Source organism: Thalassophryne amazonica, chromosome 11, assembly GCF_902500255.1.
Source record: "Thalassophryne amazonica chromosome 11, fThaAma1.1, whole genome shotgun sequence".
Classification (NCBI taxonomy): domain Eukaryota; kingdom Metazoa; phylum Chordata; class Actinopteri; order Batrachoidiformes; family Batrachoididae; genus Thalassophryne; species Thalassophryne amazonica.
The window spans coordinates 26,787,834-26,805,650 of NC_047113.1; the positions used below are offsets into that span (position 1 = coordinate 26,787,834).

Here is a 17,817-nt window from a genome sequence, read left to right on the forward strand (position 1 = left end):
AGGAGCTGCAGTCACAAGGATTAAACCTTTTAATAATAAAAAGGCGATGAACAGAACTGCGAGCGCGCGTGCGCACGTGTCCAATCAAAACGCCGCTGATCGGCGCTGTCCACAGCTCACGTGCTGAATTCCACAAAAGCTGCCGCGTGGATCTGAGTTAAATCCACATCGAAAAAACACCACCTCAGCAAGAACATCGTCGAAACATCTCTCAGAGTTTCTGCGTGAATCCCCAAATGTTTCCTCCACGAGGCCAAACAGAACTTTATGCCAAAAGTTTGAACCAGCCAGCAGCAGCGATGGAAGCGCGCCGAGGACAGCTGCCGCTCGCCTTCACGCACCGTCACCACCGTGAGTAACGCGCACCGACGCGTAAACGACGCATGCTGCCGGGATTTTATTCACTAATTATTCAAACGTCCTTCTTGGTGGTGGTCAGGACTCGGCGGAGTGAACCAGCTCGGCGGGGTCTTCATTAACGGTCGTCCGTTACCGCACGTGGTGAGACGTCACATCGTGGAGCTCGCGCTGAAGGGAGCGCGTCCTTGTGAGATTTCTCGCCGCTTGCGCGTCAGTCACGGCTGTGTCAGCAAAATACTCACCAGGTAAAATAAATAAATACAAATTTAACAAAAAAACAAAAAACAAGCTCTTCCGAGTCGACTTCGGTACGTTTACACATGAAAATAACATAAAACTACTTTGGGGTGTGATGTTTCCAGATTTTTAGTGACAGTGTTGTTGGTGTGAAAATTCAGCCTAGAACTGTGATTGATTAGTCTGTTGTGTGTTTTCCATGGCATCAGCAGAAATTCTATGCTGAAATGGTCAAAACATTCATATATATTTAAAAATGTAACATGGGTTTTCTATTTCATTAATATACTATAAAAAGATAAACTTTTTTTGTTTGGTTGTTTCTTTTAACTTGTTGGAATGCTTTTTGTCATAACTGAGAAATCCTCTTATGTTCAGTTATATATAATTAGAACACTGAAAAAAGTGAAACACAGTGCACTTCATTCAAAGTACTTATTTACATTCTAATGGAAAATTGTGGTTTCCAGTTTAAATTTGCTGGAATCACTTTACAAAATCATAAATATACATTGTGAGAAACTAAAAAAAAATATAGCTGTAACAAATTACATCAATTTTTTTTAAGTTGATCCAAAGTAGCATTTTTTTCAGTGAAGGTTAGCACTGTTGCCTCACAGCAAGAAGGTCATGGGTTCGATTCCCACCTGTGGCCTTTCTGTGGTGGAGTTTGTGTGTCCTCCCCGTGTTTGCTTGGGTTACCTCCGGGTGCTCCAGCTTCCTCCCACATCCAAAGACGCGGAGGTTAAGTGGACTGGAAACTTTAAAATTGTCTGTAGGTGTGGGTGTGTGTGTTTGTCTATGTGTGGCCCTGCGACAGACTGGCGTCCTGTCCTGGGTGTACCCCACCTCACCTTCTATGACTGCTGGGATTGGCTCCAGCCCCCCACGACCCTTAATTGGAGTAAGTGGCTGAAGATGAGTGTGTGAGTGTGTATATGATTAGAAGTTAATCATCACTTTATTTTGGTGTTGTTCAGTCACTCCAAAACAAATACACATATTGTGATCTCAAAATAATGAAATGCCTGTGGATTCTCTAAAATAAATTTGATTTGACTCTGTGCAGAGATTGAGATGAGGGTGATTATTATTATTTTTTTTTATTATTGTTATTCCAGTTCAGAAGTGTTTCTTTCATTGTAAGATCCATTTTTCCAGATGTTGTTACTTTACATTTGTAATACCAAATTTTTGTGATAACGTAATGATGACAAATGAGTCCATAATTACTTTGAATGACATCAGCATCCACACTTTTAGACATTTTTAGAAAGGGCTAACATTATTTCTTCAGGTACAATGAGACGGGGAGCATCAGACCAGGAGTGATCGGAGGCTCTAAGCCGAAGGTGGCCACTCCTGGTGTGGTTCAAACAATCTTGCATCTTAAACAAACCAACCCCAGCATGTTCGCCTGGGAGATCCGGAACAGGCTGCTATTGGAGCGCGTGTGTGACTATAACAGCGCGCCCAGCATCAGCTCCATCAACAGGTAGCAGGAATCCTCAGCATGTCTGTGGTGTTTTCTGATGTATCATCAGTTTTGACAAAGTTCTTTCATATCTCTGTAGGATCATAAGAAACAAAATCCAGCCGGTGACATCTTTTAAAGTTGGTACGTTTTTATTTCCTCACCTGTCTCTCGTTTTTCTGTCACTGATCTCTGCCAAAGCACTCTCATCAGCATCATCTGTTACCATGGGAACCACCTATGAGACTATCTGTTTAAAAAGTGGGATTCTGGGAGTTAGACGATGCAACAACAAGCTTTAAAAAAATGATCTGTCAAAACACTGCACAAACAGGAACAACCACAGACTGCAGAATTAGAAGAAATAAATTTGGAGGAAAATGATGGGGTGTGGAGTAGGATGCAATTTTTTAGCCAGTAGGGTTGCGACACTTGTCATTCATGGAAAAATGACCTATAAAATTGATTCCTACTTAGCCTTAAGGTCTCCATAGTGCTTCTTCACCACTACCTATGGCGATCTAATCTATTCGAATCAATCCTCAGCTGTTTGAGTTGAGGCATCTTTGATCACGACACTGAAGATCAAATTCCTGCTGATGCTCCCGTCAGCATCTTGCATGGAAGCTTCTGATATCAGTCTGGGAATGTGACTGCAAATTGTTTTGTTTTTAACTTTCACATTATGTAATAACTCAACAAACTGTTATACATTTCACTTCATTGTGTAACAACACCTGTATTAATAATATTCTGCATTTTGTAATAAACAGCCTAAACACAATATGTAATATTATCATATACCTATAAATGATACACCAATATGATTGGTTAAAACACTAAAGAATAAATAGCAATACACCTTTTTTGCGGAAGGGTAATATTTTTCATACAACCCGACTAATCAGCCAATCCAGACAGCGGAGCGCGCCACGACGAAGAGGCGCAGTCAGATGAAGTGTGAAATACTGGTGATTCACTCTTAATCATTTCTCACGTGTCAAACCTCGTAGGTTGATCGTTAAAAATAAATTTGTTAGTTCTAAAAGCCATCATAATTATTTATAGGAAAACATTCTATTTTTTTCTACTAAGGTTTGAACTTTGAGTGTTTACACAGGAGTTAGAAAATGTTAATGCCTGTTTGAGAAAAGTGTATAAAGTGTGTAGTGAGGGGTTTTACAGCCTTAAAACATCTATAATAATTGTAAAAAATAACGCTGACTACTTCGCGGATTTCGCCTATCGCGGGTTATTATTAGAACGTAACTCCCACGATAAACGAGGGACCACTGTATATGATAAAATCATTATCAAGTTGTTCACCAATGAATATGGCTTTTTACACCCTTCAGAAAACCATACAACATTTATCATTTCTAGGTATATGATAAAATCGTTATCAAGTTGTTTTACCATTCGGCCGAAGGGTGTACTCGTATGGTTTTCTTCAGGGTGTATAAAGCCATATTCATTGGTAAACACCTTGATAACTGTTATTATTAATATTGTAGGAATGCATTAGACTCCTTGTCATTATTAAGAAATGAGATTGCACAGAGGCAAGACTCTGCATTGCAATTTTAATATGATTAATTGTGCAGTCCGAGTGAGTATGCGGGAAAATACTAAAACAAAAAATTTCTTTTCTATTTCACTTTTTGTTGCACATTACCAGTGGCCCAGTGCATAATGTCGTATTATCTTCTTCACGCTCTCTGTGCGTAGATCATATTGTGCTTAACTACATAGTTCGTACACTTTATAAAAGCCACTGTGCAACATGTATTTGAAGATTATGAGAAAATGCAAGTAAATTTATTACATATTAAATTCAAGCTGTTTATTACAAAATGAGTGAGATTATTACCAAATGTGGGTGTTATTATATAATAAAGTGGAAAAATGATCATATTTTGTTGAGAATTACCTCATGAATTGTTACACTTTGTGTTGGGGCTTCAAAATGTGAATACATTTTTTAATAAATACTTTATACACTTTATCCCAGTGGGCACATCGGCATTGTATCAGTGTTCTGACATCAATCAAACTTCATATCAATGTCTCTCCAGTGTCAATTTCTCAATGTAACAACATCAGAATGACATTGATACATCGAAATGTGATTAGGTACCTCACGTGTATTTAGAACTATTTCTGTATTTATTTACACAAAGCAGCAGTTGTGTTACTCGTTGATTTGAACATTTAATGTAATAAGTTGAATACTATATTGAACAGTGAATATCGATGCTGAGCCGGTTAGGATTTCTACATTGATCCAATTTTCAAAATCCAGTGTATTTTCCATGTTGATTCAGTGTCAGCCTTCAACATGGATCAATGTTGGATCAGCATAAGTAATTCAAAATGTAATACTCAGTAGAGTGCATTCATCTGCCAGTGCCCAGCATTTTATGAGTTACTGTTTTTAAAATATACAAATGCATGAAAATAGATTTGTAAGTTAATGAACTTATTCAAATTGTATTGTAACTGTAGCGATTTTGTAGGGTTTTTTTTTTGGTCTGTGTGCTCTCCTTTGACTGAGTTTGTGTAAGAGAATTGTGTGTCCTTTCTAGTTCTCTTCGGTTCTTTTTTGTCCTCTTGTCTCCTGCCTCTTGTGCACTCTTGTGTCTTGTCGCTGTAGTAGTTATTGACCCCTGTGTACTGTAGTTTGTTGTATTGTAAGTTTCTGTGATATCTGTGTGCTTTTATTGTTAATTGTTTGTTAATTTTTACATCAGCCTGTCAGGGGCTACAGATGGAAATTAGCCTATTGTTACAATCTGGCATATTTACATATTGTATATATTCATTAATATGTACTGTCCCTTTTAAATAAATAAATAAGAAATAAGAAATAAGCATGCTCTTCCATAATATTACACTTTAACTATAACTACTTTAACTTTGTTATATATGTAATCAAGGTCCATATTAGACTTGTTCAAAGTGTCAAATGTTACAAAATCTTTTGGGCCACATGTTCTTGTTCCACTAATACAATAAAAGATCAGTGCCAAATTTTATTGTAATTGGACATTGTTTAGGGGTCCTCCACAAAGCAACAATTTTCCCCAAACAAGCAATGTAGTAATCCAGTAATCCCAGTAATGTTTTCTTCTGGGTGACCAATCAACCATCACTTTTTTGTGATTAGAAGCCATCACATGTACCTGTAAAAGAAAAATAATGGCATCAGAGTCTTCTCCCATTAGGGTGACGTTGCCTTGCCAGCGGAGGAAGAGGAAAATGTGTCACTCTGGGTGACCTCTAAATCTTATCTGATTGAGTTCAAATTTGGTCTGCACCTATAAAACCCAGAGTGGAACAAAAACATGTGGCCCGAAGTCTCTGACAACTTTTAGTTTTTCACTATATAACATGAACAGCCCTAGTCCACATATGATTTCATAAGAAATTTACCCCCACCCTCCAAAAATAAATGAATGACAAATGCCTTATTTTGCATTGTTAAAGAAACTCATACACCCCTGGATTTGAACTGGAGCTACACCAATATTTAATAGGTTTGTTCCTGATTCAGGTCCCATCCTTCTTCCAGGTTTCATGAAATTTGGTGCATAAGTTTTTTGAGTAATCCTCATGACAAACAAATAGACCTCCTTTGTGAAAGTATGAAATATGCAGTCAGTTGAATCAGCGGTTCATTTTTAAAAAAATGAAATTACTGTATTTGTAGGTTTGGATGAATCTCTTTATTATGCTGGATATTGTTAGTTGACATGGTGTGTTTGGACAGCCTGTGTTAAGGAAAATGCCAGCCATTGGTAGCATATGTGGTTGCACGTCTCACAATCATACACAGTAAAATCACCAGTGTAAAAGTAACACTGCCAGTGTTAAATTAACACCAGTGTTAGCATTATCTCCGGTTAGTGTTAACTACAAATAGCCTCAACCGCCTTGTCAACCTCATTTGCTAAAGGTAACTGTTGGTTAGTGTTGTTTTAGTTTAAATTACCATTATGAGGCAAATGCACCATGTCATCGTAACAATCTCTAGCAGAAATAACAGTACACCCCAAATTTGGAAAGCCAGTCATTTGTAGAAAACCTTCGTCACTGGTCATATGGAAGCATCAGGCGGCAGATTGTTGTTGTTAATAAGTGAATTCTTGTTGATTCAGTTGTTAGTTTTAGACATTTACTAGAAATACCCCGATACTTTAAATTAAAGCAAAGGATAAATCACACCAGTCCTGTTATTAAAATGTGAGGATGATTGAAACAGGTTTGACATGTTTGGTGTTACAGAAAAATGACCTCTGTCCACGACAGACCTCCTACAGCAGAGTGATGTGTAAAGCAGGAGGTGCCGTGTTGATATTAGTGTGGTTGGTGCGTTCCTCCACAGCAGGAGCTCCACCTCACAGCCCTGAGCTTCTGTCCTCTCAGACAGCAGGCTCCCTGCCCCTGTGCGCCTCCCCTCATCTCAGGCTCTCATTATAGGCCCACTGACACCTCCACTCTTCCATCACAATAACCACTGGGTGAATACATTACACCTGGGGGGGGCATATGTTTTATCACTCTGCTAATTAGAACAAGTGAATATGGGACAAAGAACATTGTAGGGAGAGGAGATAACGATGATAAAGTCTGCATAAAGGGTGTTTTGTGTTTTGTTTGTTTGAGATTTAGATGTTTCCTGTGGTATTCGCAATAACCAGCCATGTTCCTGCAAAGACATTTGGAGACCATCTGAACCCAGAGAGACTTCACACCCGAGCGTGACCCCTAACCACAGTTCACATCTGTTCGGTCAGTCTGCATCAAAACGTGGTCACTTACTACCACTGGTGGGCACAGCTGAGCTGACCTAAAAGTTAGCTTGATAACCGCTAATCTGCAAACTGAAAATTTCATTGTGACAAAGTTAAACCAATAAATCACTAAAAAGTTTAGCTGAAGTTACTGCTAACTTTGATCAGAAGAATGTAGTTTTGACTTGGTGTTTTGGCTTTAAAAGCTCTGACAAACAGACCTAAAGAGCTAACATTTTGATATGGTGAAACGTAAACATGGAGGTTCCCAAAAAGTTTTAGCATGCCAAGACCAGATGTAGCATGTTGTTACTAGTTATTCCTACATTAAGGTTATTTTCTACAATGTGGACTAATATATTCATGTTTGCTATCCCTTATTATTATTTGTTGGTTTTGGTTTATATCTACTGGATTTGACAAGTTTGGGTACAAATTTATCAACAAAAGCTTCAAGCAATTGATTTGAAGTGGATGTACATTTACAACAAGCTTGGGAAACCTGTTATCAATATATGACACGATCAGAAGGTGGTTCTCAGTGGTCTGTTTTGAAAACTGCCTATTGCCATGCAAAATATTTTTCTGATAAAATTGCACCTGTATCAGGGCCTCCAGTTTGGCTTCCTGAGCTGACATAGAAAAGTAACTCCATGATCTAATTCTAGTTAAAAATAAAAATAAAAACTTCAGTAAAAACAATGGCATCTTATGACAGCGTTTTAGGGCCACATAGAATTTTTTTTTTTAGACTTCGAGAATAAAGTCATAATATTACGAGAATAAAGTCGTAATATTATGAGAATAAAGTCATAATTTTACAAGAAAAAAGTTGTAATATTATGAGAATAAAGTCGTAATATTACGAGAATAAATTCGTAATTTTACAAGAAAAAAGTTGTAATATTATGAGAATAAAGTCGTAATATTACGAGAATAAATTCGTAATTTTACAAGAATAAAGTCATAATATTACGAGAATAAAGTCATAATATAATATTTCAACTTTTTCTCGTAATATTACGACTTTACTCTCGTAATATTACGCCTTTTTTCTCGTAATATTACGACTTTATTCTTGTAATATTACACCTTTTTTCTTGTAATATTACTACTTTATTCTCGAAGTCCCAAAAAAAAAAAAAAGAAGAAGAAATTCAGTGTGGCCCTAAAACTCCGTCGTAGGCATCTGCATGATTCTATAGCTGAAAAAACTGCGACAGAGCATCCATTACATCAGGGGTTTTCAGATCATTCCAGAAAGGGCAGAGAGGGTACAGGTTTTATTTTGCAACCACCCAGTCCACCAGGTGATTTCACTGATTAACATCACTTTGAGCAGGAGGAATCAGTTAATCAGTTACCTGTTGTGTGGGCCGCTGAAGAGGAGGTACTGCTGGCCCACCACCAGAAGGCGCCCTGCCTGAAGTGCGGGCTTCAGGCACGAGAGGGCGCTGCCGCCTCAGGAACAAGCCGTGACAGCTGTCACTAATCATCACATCTGGTATAAAAGCAGGAAGACACCTCCACCAAACTGCCGAGATATCATCTTCATCTGGAGGTAATACTCGCAGCCTTTTGTGATTTATAAATCTGTTATTGTGAGTGTTTGCAGGAGAACCGGTCGTTTTGGTGGAGGCTGTGCATGACGGCGCTCCTTTTCATCTGAGACCGCTGCAACGTGTTTAGTGAGAGGTGGAGGTGGCATTCCCACCATTGTTACTGGGTGTTCACACACCCACCCTTTGACTGTCTTTTGCTTTCTGCCAGCAGTACCAGATCCGACACGCCGGGAAGGTGGCCACCTGGGGACTTCGGGACTTGGCGGCTCCAGTATTCCTCGGGTTCAGGTGGCGGTGGAAATCGTGTGGTTCCGGTTCGTTTCCAGACGGGCGTCTCCTATCGTCGAGCCTGCCCACACGACACCTTTATTAATTGACTGTTGCACATTCTGAATCTGCTGTGTTTGGTTATGACATTCACAACAGTAAAGTGTTATAATTTGACTCCTTCCATTGTCCGTTCATTTACGCCCCCTGTTGTGGGTCCGTGTCACTACACTTTCCCAACAGTTACCCTCAGGTAGGTGGTACCGTAACCTGAGGTGCAAAACATGCAGATTCAGAGGCAGCTTTTACCCAGTTGCCATAAGACAGTTAAATACAAATTGATAGAAAGAACTATACAATATAGAATGTAGGATATAGTATGCACTGTAGCATCTGGTAACAACTTTATCCTTGTAGCATATTCATATGTGCAATATCCCGTGTCCTTTATTTATTTATTGTGCGCTGTGTATATACAGATACAGAGAAAGTATCAATAGGTTTTTTCAACCCCAATTTATCACTATCACACACCTTGGTCTTTTAGTCTGTGCTTTTATTCTGTTTTTATTTATTCATACAGTGCAATGATATTTCCTTCTTTGACAGCATCTGTGATGTTTTTTACTGAATAACAAGAAAAACAAGTCTAAGTTTAATATTTATGAACACCAAATAGTTGTGTTAACCAGAAGGAGCAAATTAAGTGGCATATATATATATATATATATTGAGGAAAATAAGTATTTGAACACCCTGCGGTTTTGCAAGTTCTCCCACTTACAAATCATGGAGGGGTCTGAAATTTTCATCTTAGGTGCATGTCCACTGTGAGAGACATAATCTAAAAAAAAAAATTGGAAATCACAATGTATGATTTTTTTAATAATTTATTTGTATGTTACTGCTGCAAATAAGTATTTGAACACCTACCAACCAGCAAGAATTCTGTCTCTCACATACCTGTTTATTTTTCTTTAAGAAGCCCTCTTATTCTGCACTGTTTACCTGTATTAATTGCACCTGTTTGAACTTGTTACCTGTATAAAAGACACCTGTTCACACAATCAATCATACTCCAACCTGTCCACCATAGCCAAGACCAAAGAGCTGTCTAAGGTCACCGGGGACAAAACTGTAGACCTGCACAAGGCTGGGATGGAATACAGGACAACAGGCAAGCAGCTTGGTAGAAGACAACTGTTATGATTATTTATTAGAAAGTGGAAGAAACACAAGATGACTGTCAGTCTCCCTCTGTCTGGGATTCCATGCAAGATCTCACTTTGTGGGGTAAGGATGATTCTGAGAAAGCTCAGAACTAAACAGGAGGACCTGGTCAATGACCTGAAGAGAGCTGGGACCACAGTCACAAAGATTACATTAGTAACACATGATGCTGTCATGGTTTATAATCCTGCAGGGCAGCAAGGTCCCCCTGTTCATGCCAGCACATGTCCAGGCCCCTTTGAAGTTTCCAGTAACCATCTGGATGATCCAGAGGAGGCATGGGAGAAGGTCATGTGGTCAGATGAGACCAGAATAGAGCTTTTTGGAATCAACTCCACTTACCATGTTTAGAGGATGAGAACAACCCCAAGAAAACCATCCCAACCGTGGAGCATGGGGGTGGAAACATCATACTCTGGGGGTGCTCTTCTGCAAAGGGGACAGGACGACTGCACCGTATTGAAGGGAGGATGGATGGGCTCATGTATTGCGAGATTTTAGCAAACAACCTCCTTCCCTCAGTAAGAGCATTGAAGATGGGTCATGGCTGGGTCTTCCAGCATGACAATGACCCCAAACACAAAGCCAGGGCAACTAAGGAGGGGCTCCGTAAGAAGCATTTCAATGTCCTGGAGTGGCCTGGCCAGTCTCCAGACCTGAACTCAATAGAAAATCTTTGGAGGGAGCTGAAACTCCAAACCTGAAAGATTTGGAGAAGATCTGTATGGAGTAGTGGACCAAAATCCCTGCTGCAGTGTGTGAAAACCTGGTGAAAAACTACAGGAAACGTTTGACCTCTGTAATTGCAAACAAAGGCTACTGTACCAAATATTAACATTGATTTTCACAGGTGTTCAAATACTTATTTGCAGCAGTAACATACAAATAAAGTATTAAAAAATCATACATTGTGATTTCTGGATTTTCTTTCTTTTTTTTTTTTTTTAGATTATGTCTCTCACAGTGGACATGCACCTAAGATGAAAATTTCAGACCCCTCCATGATTTCTAAGTGGGAGAACTTTCAAAATCGCAGGGTGTTCAAATACTTATTTTCCTCACTGTATATGTGGCAAAAAAAAAAATTAAACAGTTTTTAATCAGAGTATAGCATCAAGTCAGTTCAACTTGTGGGATATTGATCTTGTCAGTGAGGTAGCAGAGGGAGGTGTTAATCAGTTTCAGCTGTTGTGGTGTTAATGAAATTAAAAACAGGTGCACTAGAGGGGCAACAATGAGATGACACCCAAAACAGGAATGGTTTTACAGGTGGAGGTCACTGAAATTTTTCCCTCCTCATCTTTTATGAGTGATTTTTCACTGTTTTGCATTTGGTTAGCGTCAGTGTCAGTACTGGTAGCAAGATGCAGTACCTGGACACAGGTAGTCCAACTCCTCCAGGATGGTACATCAACACTTGCCAGTGCCAGAAGGTTTGCTGTGTCTTCTAGCACAGTATGAAGAGCAGAACATGAAGGAGATTCTGTCATTTACTGTGTTTGGTCTGATTATCTGACATGTTTAGGTCTTCATTTCATATTGTTCTGACTTTGTGCTGTTTGGGTTTTGTTTTTTATTGTTTCATTTATCTTTGTAGTTTGTTTATGTTTTATCACATCCAGAATCGACTATTGCAATAGCATCCTCTATAGTTTACCTTCCAAAATACTCAACAAACTACAGTATATACAAAACTCTGCTGCCCGTCTCCTCACCTACACCCGCACTCGAGAACACATCACCCCCGTCCTACAAAACCTCCACTGGCTCCCCATCACTCAACACATTCACTTCAAAATCCTCCTGATCACTTTCAAAGCCCTCCATAACCTGGCCCCCACATATCTCACTGACCTCCTCCACCGCCACACTTCATCACGCTCTCTCCGCTCCTCCGACACAAACCTTTTGTCCTTTCCCTGTAGGACCAGGCTCCAAACCTGGGGAGACAGAGCCTTCTCCATCGCTGCCCCTACCCTCTGGAAGTCTCTGCCCCAACCACTCCGTGCTTGCCCCGACCTCCCCTCCTTCAAGAAAGAACTCAAAACCCACCTATTTAAGTTAGCTTTTAATGTACAGCCCTGATTTTTAATGTTTTTTTCTTAGCGTTTTTATCTTTTTCTTTTGGTTTGTAAAGCGTCTTTGAGTGTCCAGAAAAGCGCTATACAAATAAAATGTATTATTATTATTATTAGTTTAGATTTTGGATTGTGTTGTTTGTTATTTCTCTGGCTGGGTATTTCCTGCTTGGGTTTTCTTGTCCCTATTTCTCTTGTCTGTCTTTCTTGAAGCTTGGTGGGGGGCGTTACACTCTGTTTGGGCCACACCCTGTTCTGGATCGTTCCACACGTTTCCAATCTGCAGCTCATCACTAGGTGTATTTAAACACCACTGGTTGCACTGGTTTTTCGCCTGATCATTGTACCCTATGCCATCACTTCTAGCTCTGTTCATTGTGTTAAGTCCTGCTGCCACATTGTTTTTTGACCACCTGCCTGTCTATACCGACCATGCCTTTGCCTGATGATTTTGATCTGTTTGCATTTCTTTGACTGCCTCTCTGTGTATGGGACTTCAGTGATCAATTCAGTAAATGCCTCTTTGAACCAGGGCTTCTGTGTCGAGTCCCACATTTGTCTCCAGCCTTCTCTGTCTGACAAATCTGATAAATTCCAGGAGACAGGCATTTACTATAGGAGAGCTGGATAGGGCCATAGGTCCTTAACCCATCAGCAGGACTGGTATCTGCTCCTTTGTGCAAGGAGAAACAGGATGAGCACTGCCAGAGCCCAACAAAACAACCTCTAGCAGGCCACTGATGTGAATGTCTCTGACCAAACCATCAGAAACAGACTTCATGAGGGTGGCCTGAGAGGCCGACGTCCTGTACTGGGCCTGTGCTCACTGGCCGACACTGTGGAGCTCAGTACAGGACGTCGGCCTCTCAGGCCACCCTCATGAAGTCTGTTTCTGATATAATGAGCTGTACGAAAAAACCTGAACAGTAAGGAAGAAGAAAAGGACTTGTACCAATTGGCCAAATACAGGGACAGAGCTGGAAAGGATGTGCAGCAGGTTAGGGTGGTAAAAAATGCAGATGACAATGTGCTAACAAATGAGGAAAGTGTGTTGAGAAGGTGGAGGGAATATTTTGAGGAGCTGATGAATGAAGAAATGAGAGAGAGAAAAGGCTGAATGATGTGGTGAGAGTAAATCAGTAAGTACAAGAGATTAGTAAGGATGAAGTGAGGGCAGCTATGAAGAGGATGAAGAGTGGAAAGGCAGCTGGTACAGATGACATTCCAGTGGAGGCATGGACATGTGTAGTAGGAGAGATGGCAGTAGAGTTTCTAACCAGATTGTTTAATAAGATTTTGGAAAGTGAGAGGATGCCTGAGAAATGGAGACAAAATGTGCTGGTTCCTCTTTTTTAAGAACAAGGGTGTTGTATAGAGCTGCAAGAGCTGAAAGAGTAGTAGAACCTAACATTAGAACACAGGTGAAGATCTGTGAGAAGCAATATGATTTTATGCAGAGAAAGACAGATGCAATGTTTGCTCTGAGAATATTGATGTACAAGTATAGAAAAAGCCAGAAGGAGTTACCCTGTGTGTTTGTGGACTTAGAGAAAGCGTGTGACTCTGCACCATCCTTAGCATTCACTGGAGTGACTTCATCATCAGGGGTGAGGTCCTTGAACAAGCAATGATCCCCAGTATCAAAGCCATGCTGTTGAAGTCCCAGTTCCGTTGGGCTGGTCATGTTTCCAGAATGGAGAACCACTGTCTTCCCAAGATCATATTGTTTGGCGAACTTTCAACTGGCCACCGAGAGAGTGGGGCCCCATAGGAAAACTTTCAGGACAACATTAAGAAGGCCCTAAAATCCTGTGATATAGATCAAAACTAGTGGACCTGCATGGCCACTGAGTGTGAGTGCTGGCGCTACCAAATCCATGAGGCCGTAATTCAATTTAAGCTTAGGTGGAGGCGTACCCTGGAAGAAAAACACCAGAGGAGGAAAACTTGGGCTGCTTCCACCCCTTTTACCCAAATACCACCCAGACCTTTAACTGTCACCACTGTTGTAGAACTTGCCTCTCATGGATTAGCCTCATCAGTCATGAGCGACTTGTCGTCATCGTACGTGTCCTTAAATCTTCATCCATGTAGTCAAGCCAGAGAGAGATGACAGGGTGCCAAGAGAAGAGTTGTGGTATTGTAAGAGGAAGTCTGGAGTGGCAGAGAAGTATGTGAGGGTACTGCAGGACATGTACAAGGATAGTGTGACAGCAATGAGGTGCAGCAGGAATGACACACTCATTCAAGGTGGAGGTGGGATTACACCAAGGATCAACTCTGAGTCCTTTCTTGTTGGCAATGGTGATGGACAGGTTGACAGATGAGATCAGACAGGAGTCTCCATGGACTATGATTGTTGCAGATGACATTGTGGTCTGTAGTGAGAGGAGAGTGCAGGTTGAGTCTAGCCTGGAGAGGTGGAGATGTGCTCTAGAAAGCAGGGGAATGAAAGTCATTAGGAACAAGACTGAGTACAACCCCTGGCAAAAATTATGGAATCACCGGCCTCGGAGGATGTTCATTCAGTTGTTTAATTTTGTAGAAAAAAAGCAGATCACAGACATGACACAAAACTAAAATCATTTCAAATGGCAACTTTCTGGCTTTAAGAAACACTATAAGAAATCAGGAAAAAAAATTGTGGCAGTCAGTAATGGTTACTTTTTTAGACCAAGCAGAGGGAAAAAATATGGAATCACTCAATTCTGAGGAAAAAATTATGGAATCATGAAAAACAAAAGAACGCTCCAACACATCACTAGTATTTTGTTGCACCACCTCTGGCTTTTATAACAGCTTGCAGTCTCTGAGGCATGGACTTAATGAGTGACAAACAGTACTCTTCATCAATCTGGCTCCAACTTTCTCTGATTGCTGTTGCCAGATCAGCTTTGCAGGTTGGAGCCTTGTCATGGACCATTTTCTTCAACTTCCACCAAAGATTTTCAATTGGATTAAGATCCGGACTATTTGCAGGCCATGACATTGACCCTATGTGTCTTTTTGCAAGGAATATTTTCACAGTTTTTGCTCTATGGCAAGATGCATTATCATCTTGAAAAATGATTTCATCATCCCCAAACATCCTTTCAACTGATGGAATAAGAAAAGTGTCCAAAATATCAACGTAAACTTGTGCATTTATTGATGATGTAATGACAGCCATCTCCCCAGTGCCTTTACCTGACATGCAGTCCCATATTATCAATGACTGTGGAAATTTACATGTTCTCTTCAGGCAGTCATCTTTATAAATCTCATTGGAACGGCACCAAACAAAAGTTCCAGCATCATCACCTTGCCCAATGCAGATTCGAGATTCATCACTGAATATGACTTTCATCCAGTCATCCACAGTCCACGATTGCTTTTCCTTAGCCCATTGTAACCTTGTTTTTTTCTGTTTAGGTGTTAATGATGGCTTTCGTTTAGCTTTTCTGTATGTAAATCCCATTTCCTTTACGCGGTTTCTTACAGTTCGGTCACAGATGTTGACTCCAGTTTCCTCCCATTTGTTCCTCATTTGTTTTGTTGTGCATTTTCGATTTTTGAGACATATTGCTTTAAGTTTTCTGTCTTGACGCTTTGATGTCTTTCTTGGTCTACCAGTATGTTTGCCTTTAACAACCTTCCCATGTTGTTTGTATTTGGTCCAGAGTTTAGACACAGCTGACTGTGAACAACCAACATCTTTTGCAACATTGCGTGATGATTTACCCTCTTTTAAGAGTTTGATAATCCTCTCCTTTGTTTCAATTGACATCTCTCATGTTGGAGCCATGATTCATGTCAGTCCACTTGCCCTTACCAAAAAGTAGTATATGCAAGTATGTTTCAGGTATACTTCGAGTTTACTTTTTATATACTTATCAGTACTATTTTTTGGTAAGGGTGGTGCAACAGCTCTCCAAGGTGTGATCACTCCTTTTTAGATGCAGACTAACGAGCAGATCTGATTTGATGCAGGTGTTAGTTTTGGGGATGAAAATTTACAGGGTGATTCCATAATTTTTTTTTCTACAAAATTAAACAACTGAATGAACATCCTCCGAGGCCGGTGATTCCATAATTTTTGCCAGGGGTTGTACATGTATGTAAATGAGAGGGAGCCCAGTGGAATAGTGGCGTTATAAGAGTAGAAGTGGTAAAAGTAGATGAGTTTAAATACTTTGGGACAACTGTGAAAGTAGTGGAGAGTGTAGCAGGCAGGGTGGGGTGGGTGGAGAAAGGTGGCAGGAGTGATTTGTGACTAAAGAATATCTACAAGAGTGAGTGAAAGGGAAAGTTTACAAGACAGTAGTGAGACCAGCTATGTTGTACGGCTTAGAGACAGTGGCACTAACAAAAAGACAGGAGGCAGAGCTGGAGGTGGCAGAGCTGAAGATGTTTTGCTTGTTGGATTATTGTATAACCTCCAACAGGAACAAACATATGATTTTAGGGTTTACCAACATTTTTTACTTAAATTTTTGTTCCAAAAAAATGTTTTCTGGCTTAAAGTTAGCAGAACCAAACTTAGTGTAAGCTAATCGACCCACCAATGGTTTTCAAAATTAGTTGGAAAGTTCATTTGCTCACGAAAAGTTAGCTTTGCTAATTAGCTAATTACCTGAATTGTGTCCACCGCCGGTTATTACGACTAAACATTGTGTCTTTCACACACTTTTTTTTTTAGGGTGTCAGTGTCATTAAAGATGAACAGAAGGCCCCAGGAGAAGAATAACATGACCAAAAGAAGACTTCACACGTAGAATAGCTAAAATATTTATTAGAGCACAGCTGTTTTCCACAAAGTATGGGAAATAAAACTGAATTATACTACATGGCTGGAATTCCATGTTTTATTTACAACATTTGATGTAAAGTAGGAATATCGAGTTCTTAGAGAAGAGAATTGTTAACCCAACATATTGTTCCTGTCCCATCTCCTCTGTGTCCATTCTCCACTCAGTCAGTTGTTAAGGGGGAGCATCATTAGGGGTCCATAATGGAGAACAGTGACTGTTTTGTTTCCTTAGTGTGTTTCTCCCTCATGTTGCTTCCGGGATGAAGGATTAAAGGAGAACATCAGAACTGTGAGAAGGAACAGCAGGGTGAGATAAAACTGCAAGAAATCTAGGGAAAGCAGTAAGAAGGGGATGATTAATCTACGGGATTACCTGGTCTGAAATCCACAAGTCGCAAGGTGGCCCCGCATAAAAATATTGTAAAGAATACATCTCATAGCACTAACACAAAGAACAAACTAGCAGGGCACAGTGTGATGTTCATACATTTCAAGCCATACAGTGCATCCAGAAAGTATTCACAGAACTCCACTTTTTCCACATTTTGTTATGTTATAGCCTTATTCCAAAATGGAGTAAATTCATTTTTCCCCTCAAAATTCTACTCACAACACCCCATAATGACAACATGAATTTTTTTTTAATGTTTGTTAATTTATTAAAGATAATAAACACTAAGAAATCACGATATCTTGGCTGTGTGTTTAGGGTCATTGTCCTGCTGAAAGATGAACCCTCTCCCCAATGTAAGGTCAAAAGCACTCTGGAGCAGGTTTTCATCCTGGATGTCTTTGTATATTGCTGCATTCATCTTACCCTGTAATCTTGACTAGTGTCCCAGTTCCTGCCACTGACAAATATTCCCACAGCATGATGCTGCCACCACCATGCTTCACTGTAGTGATGGTGCCTGGTTTCCTCCAAACATGACACTTGGCATTCACGACAAAGAGTTCAATCTTTATCTTATCAGTCCAAAGAATTTTGTTTCTCATGGTCTGAGAGTCCTTCAGATGCCTTTTAGCA

The 17,817-nt window shown here is 40.1% G+C and overlaps 1 protein-coding gene across 1 annotated transcript; it reads left to right on the forward strand.

The window, feature by feature from the left end:
* The first annotated feature begins 299 nt into the window (after window positions 1-299).
* On the forward strand, window positions 300-16,713 carry LOC117519647 (paired box protein Pax-5-like). The gene is made up of 6 exons (XM_034180921.1): window positions 300-351; window positions 440-605; window positions 1,895-2,092; window positions 2,172-2,215; window positions 6,737-6,862; window positions 16,680-16,713. Exons 1-6 carry the CDS (start codon window positions 300-302, stop codon window positions 16,694-16,696), a joined length of 603 nt encoding a protein of 200 aa, XP_034036812.1. The 3' UTR covers window positions 16,697-16,713.
* The last annotated feature ends 1,104 nt before the right edge of the window (window positions 16,714-17,817 follow it).

Bases quoted from the DNA above. Each gene is read 5' to 3' on its own strand.
- LOC117519647 (XM_034180921.1), top strand. From the start codon at position 300: ATGGAAGCGCGCCGAGGACAGCTGCCGCTCGCCTTCACGCACCGTCAC. The intron at 606-1,894 runs GTAAAATAAATA...TTATTTCTTCAG, and splicing joins GTCAGCAAAATACTCACCAG to GTACAATGAGACGGGGAGCA. The intron at 2,216-6,736 runs GTACGTTTTTAT...TGTTTGTTTGAG, and splicing joins GGTGACATCTTTTAAAGTTG to ATTTAGATGTTTCCTGTGGT.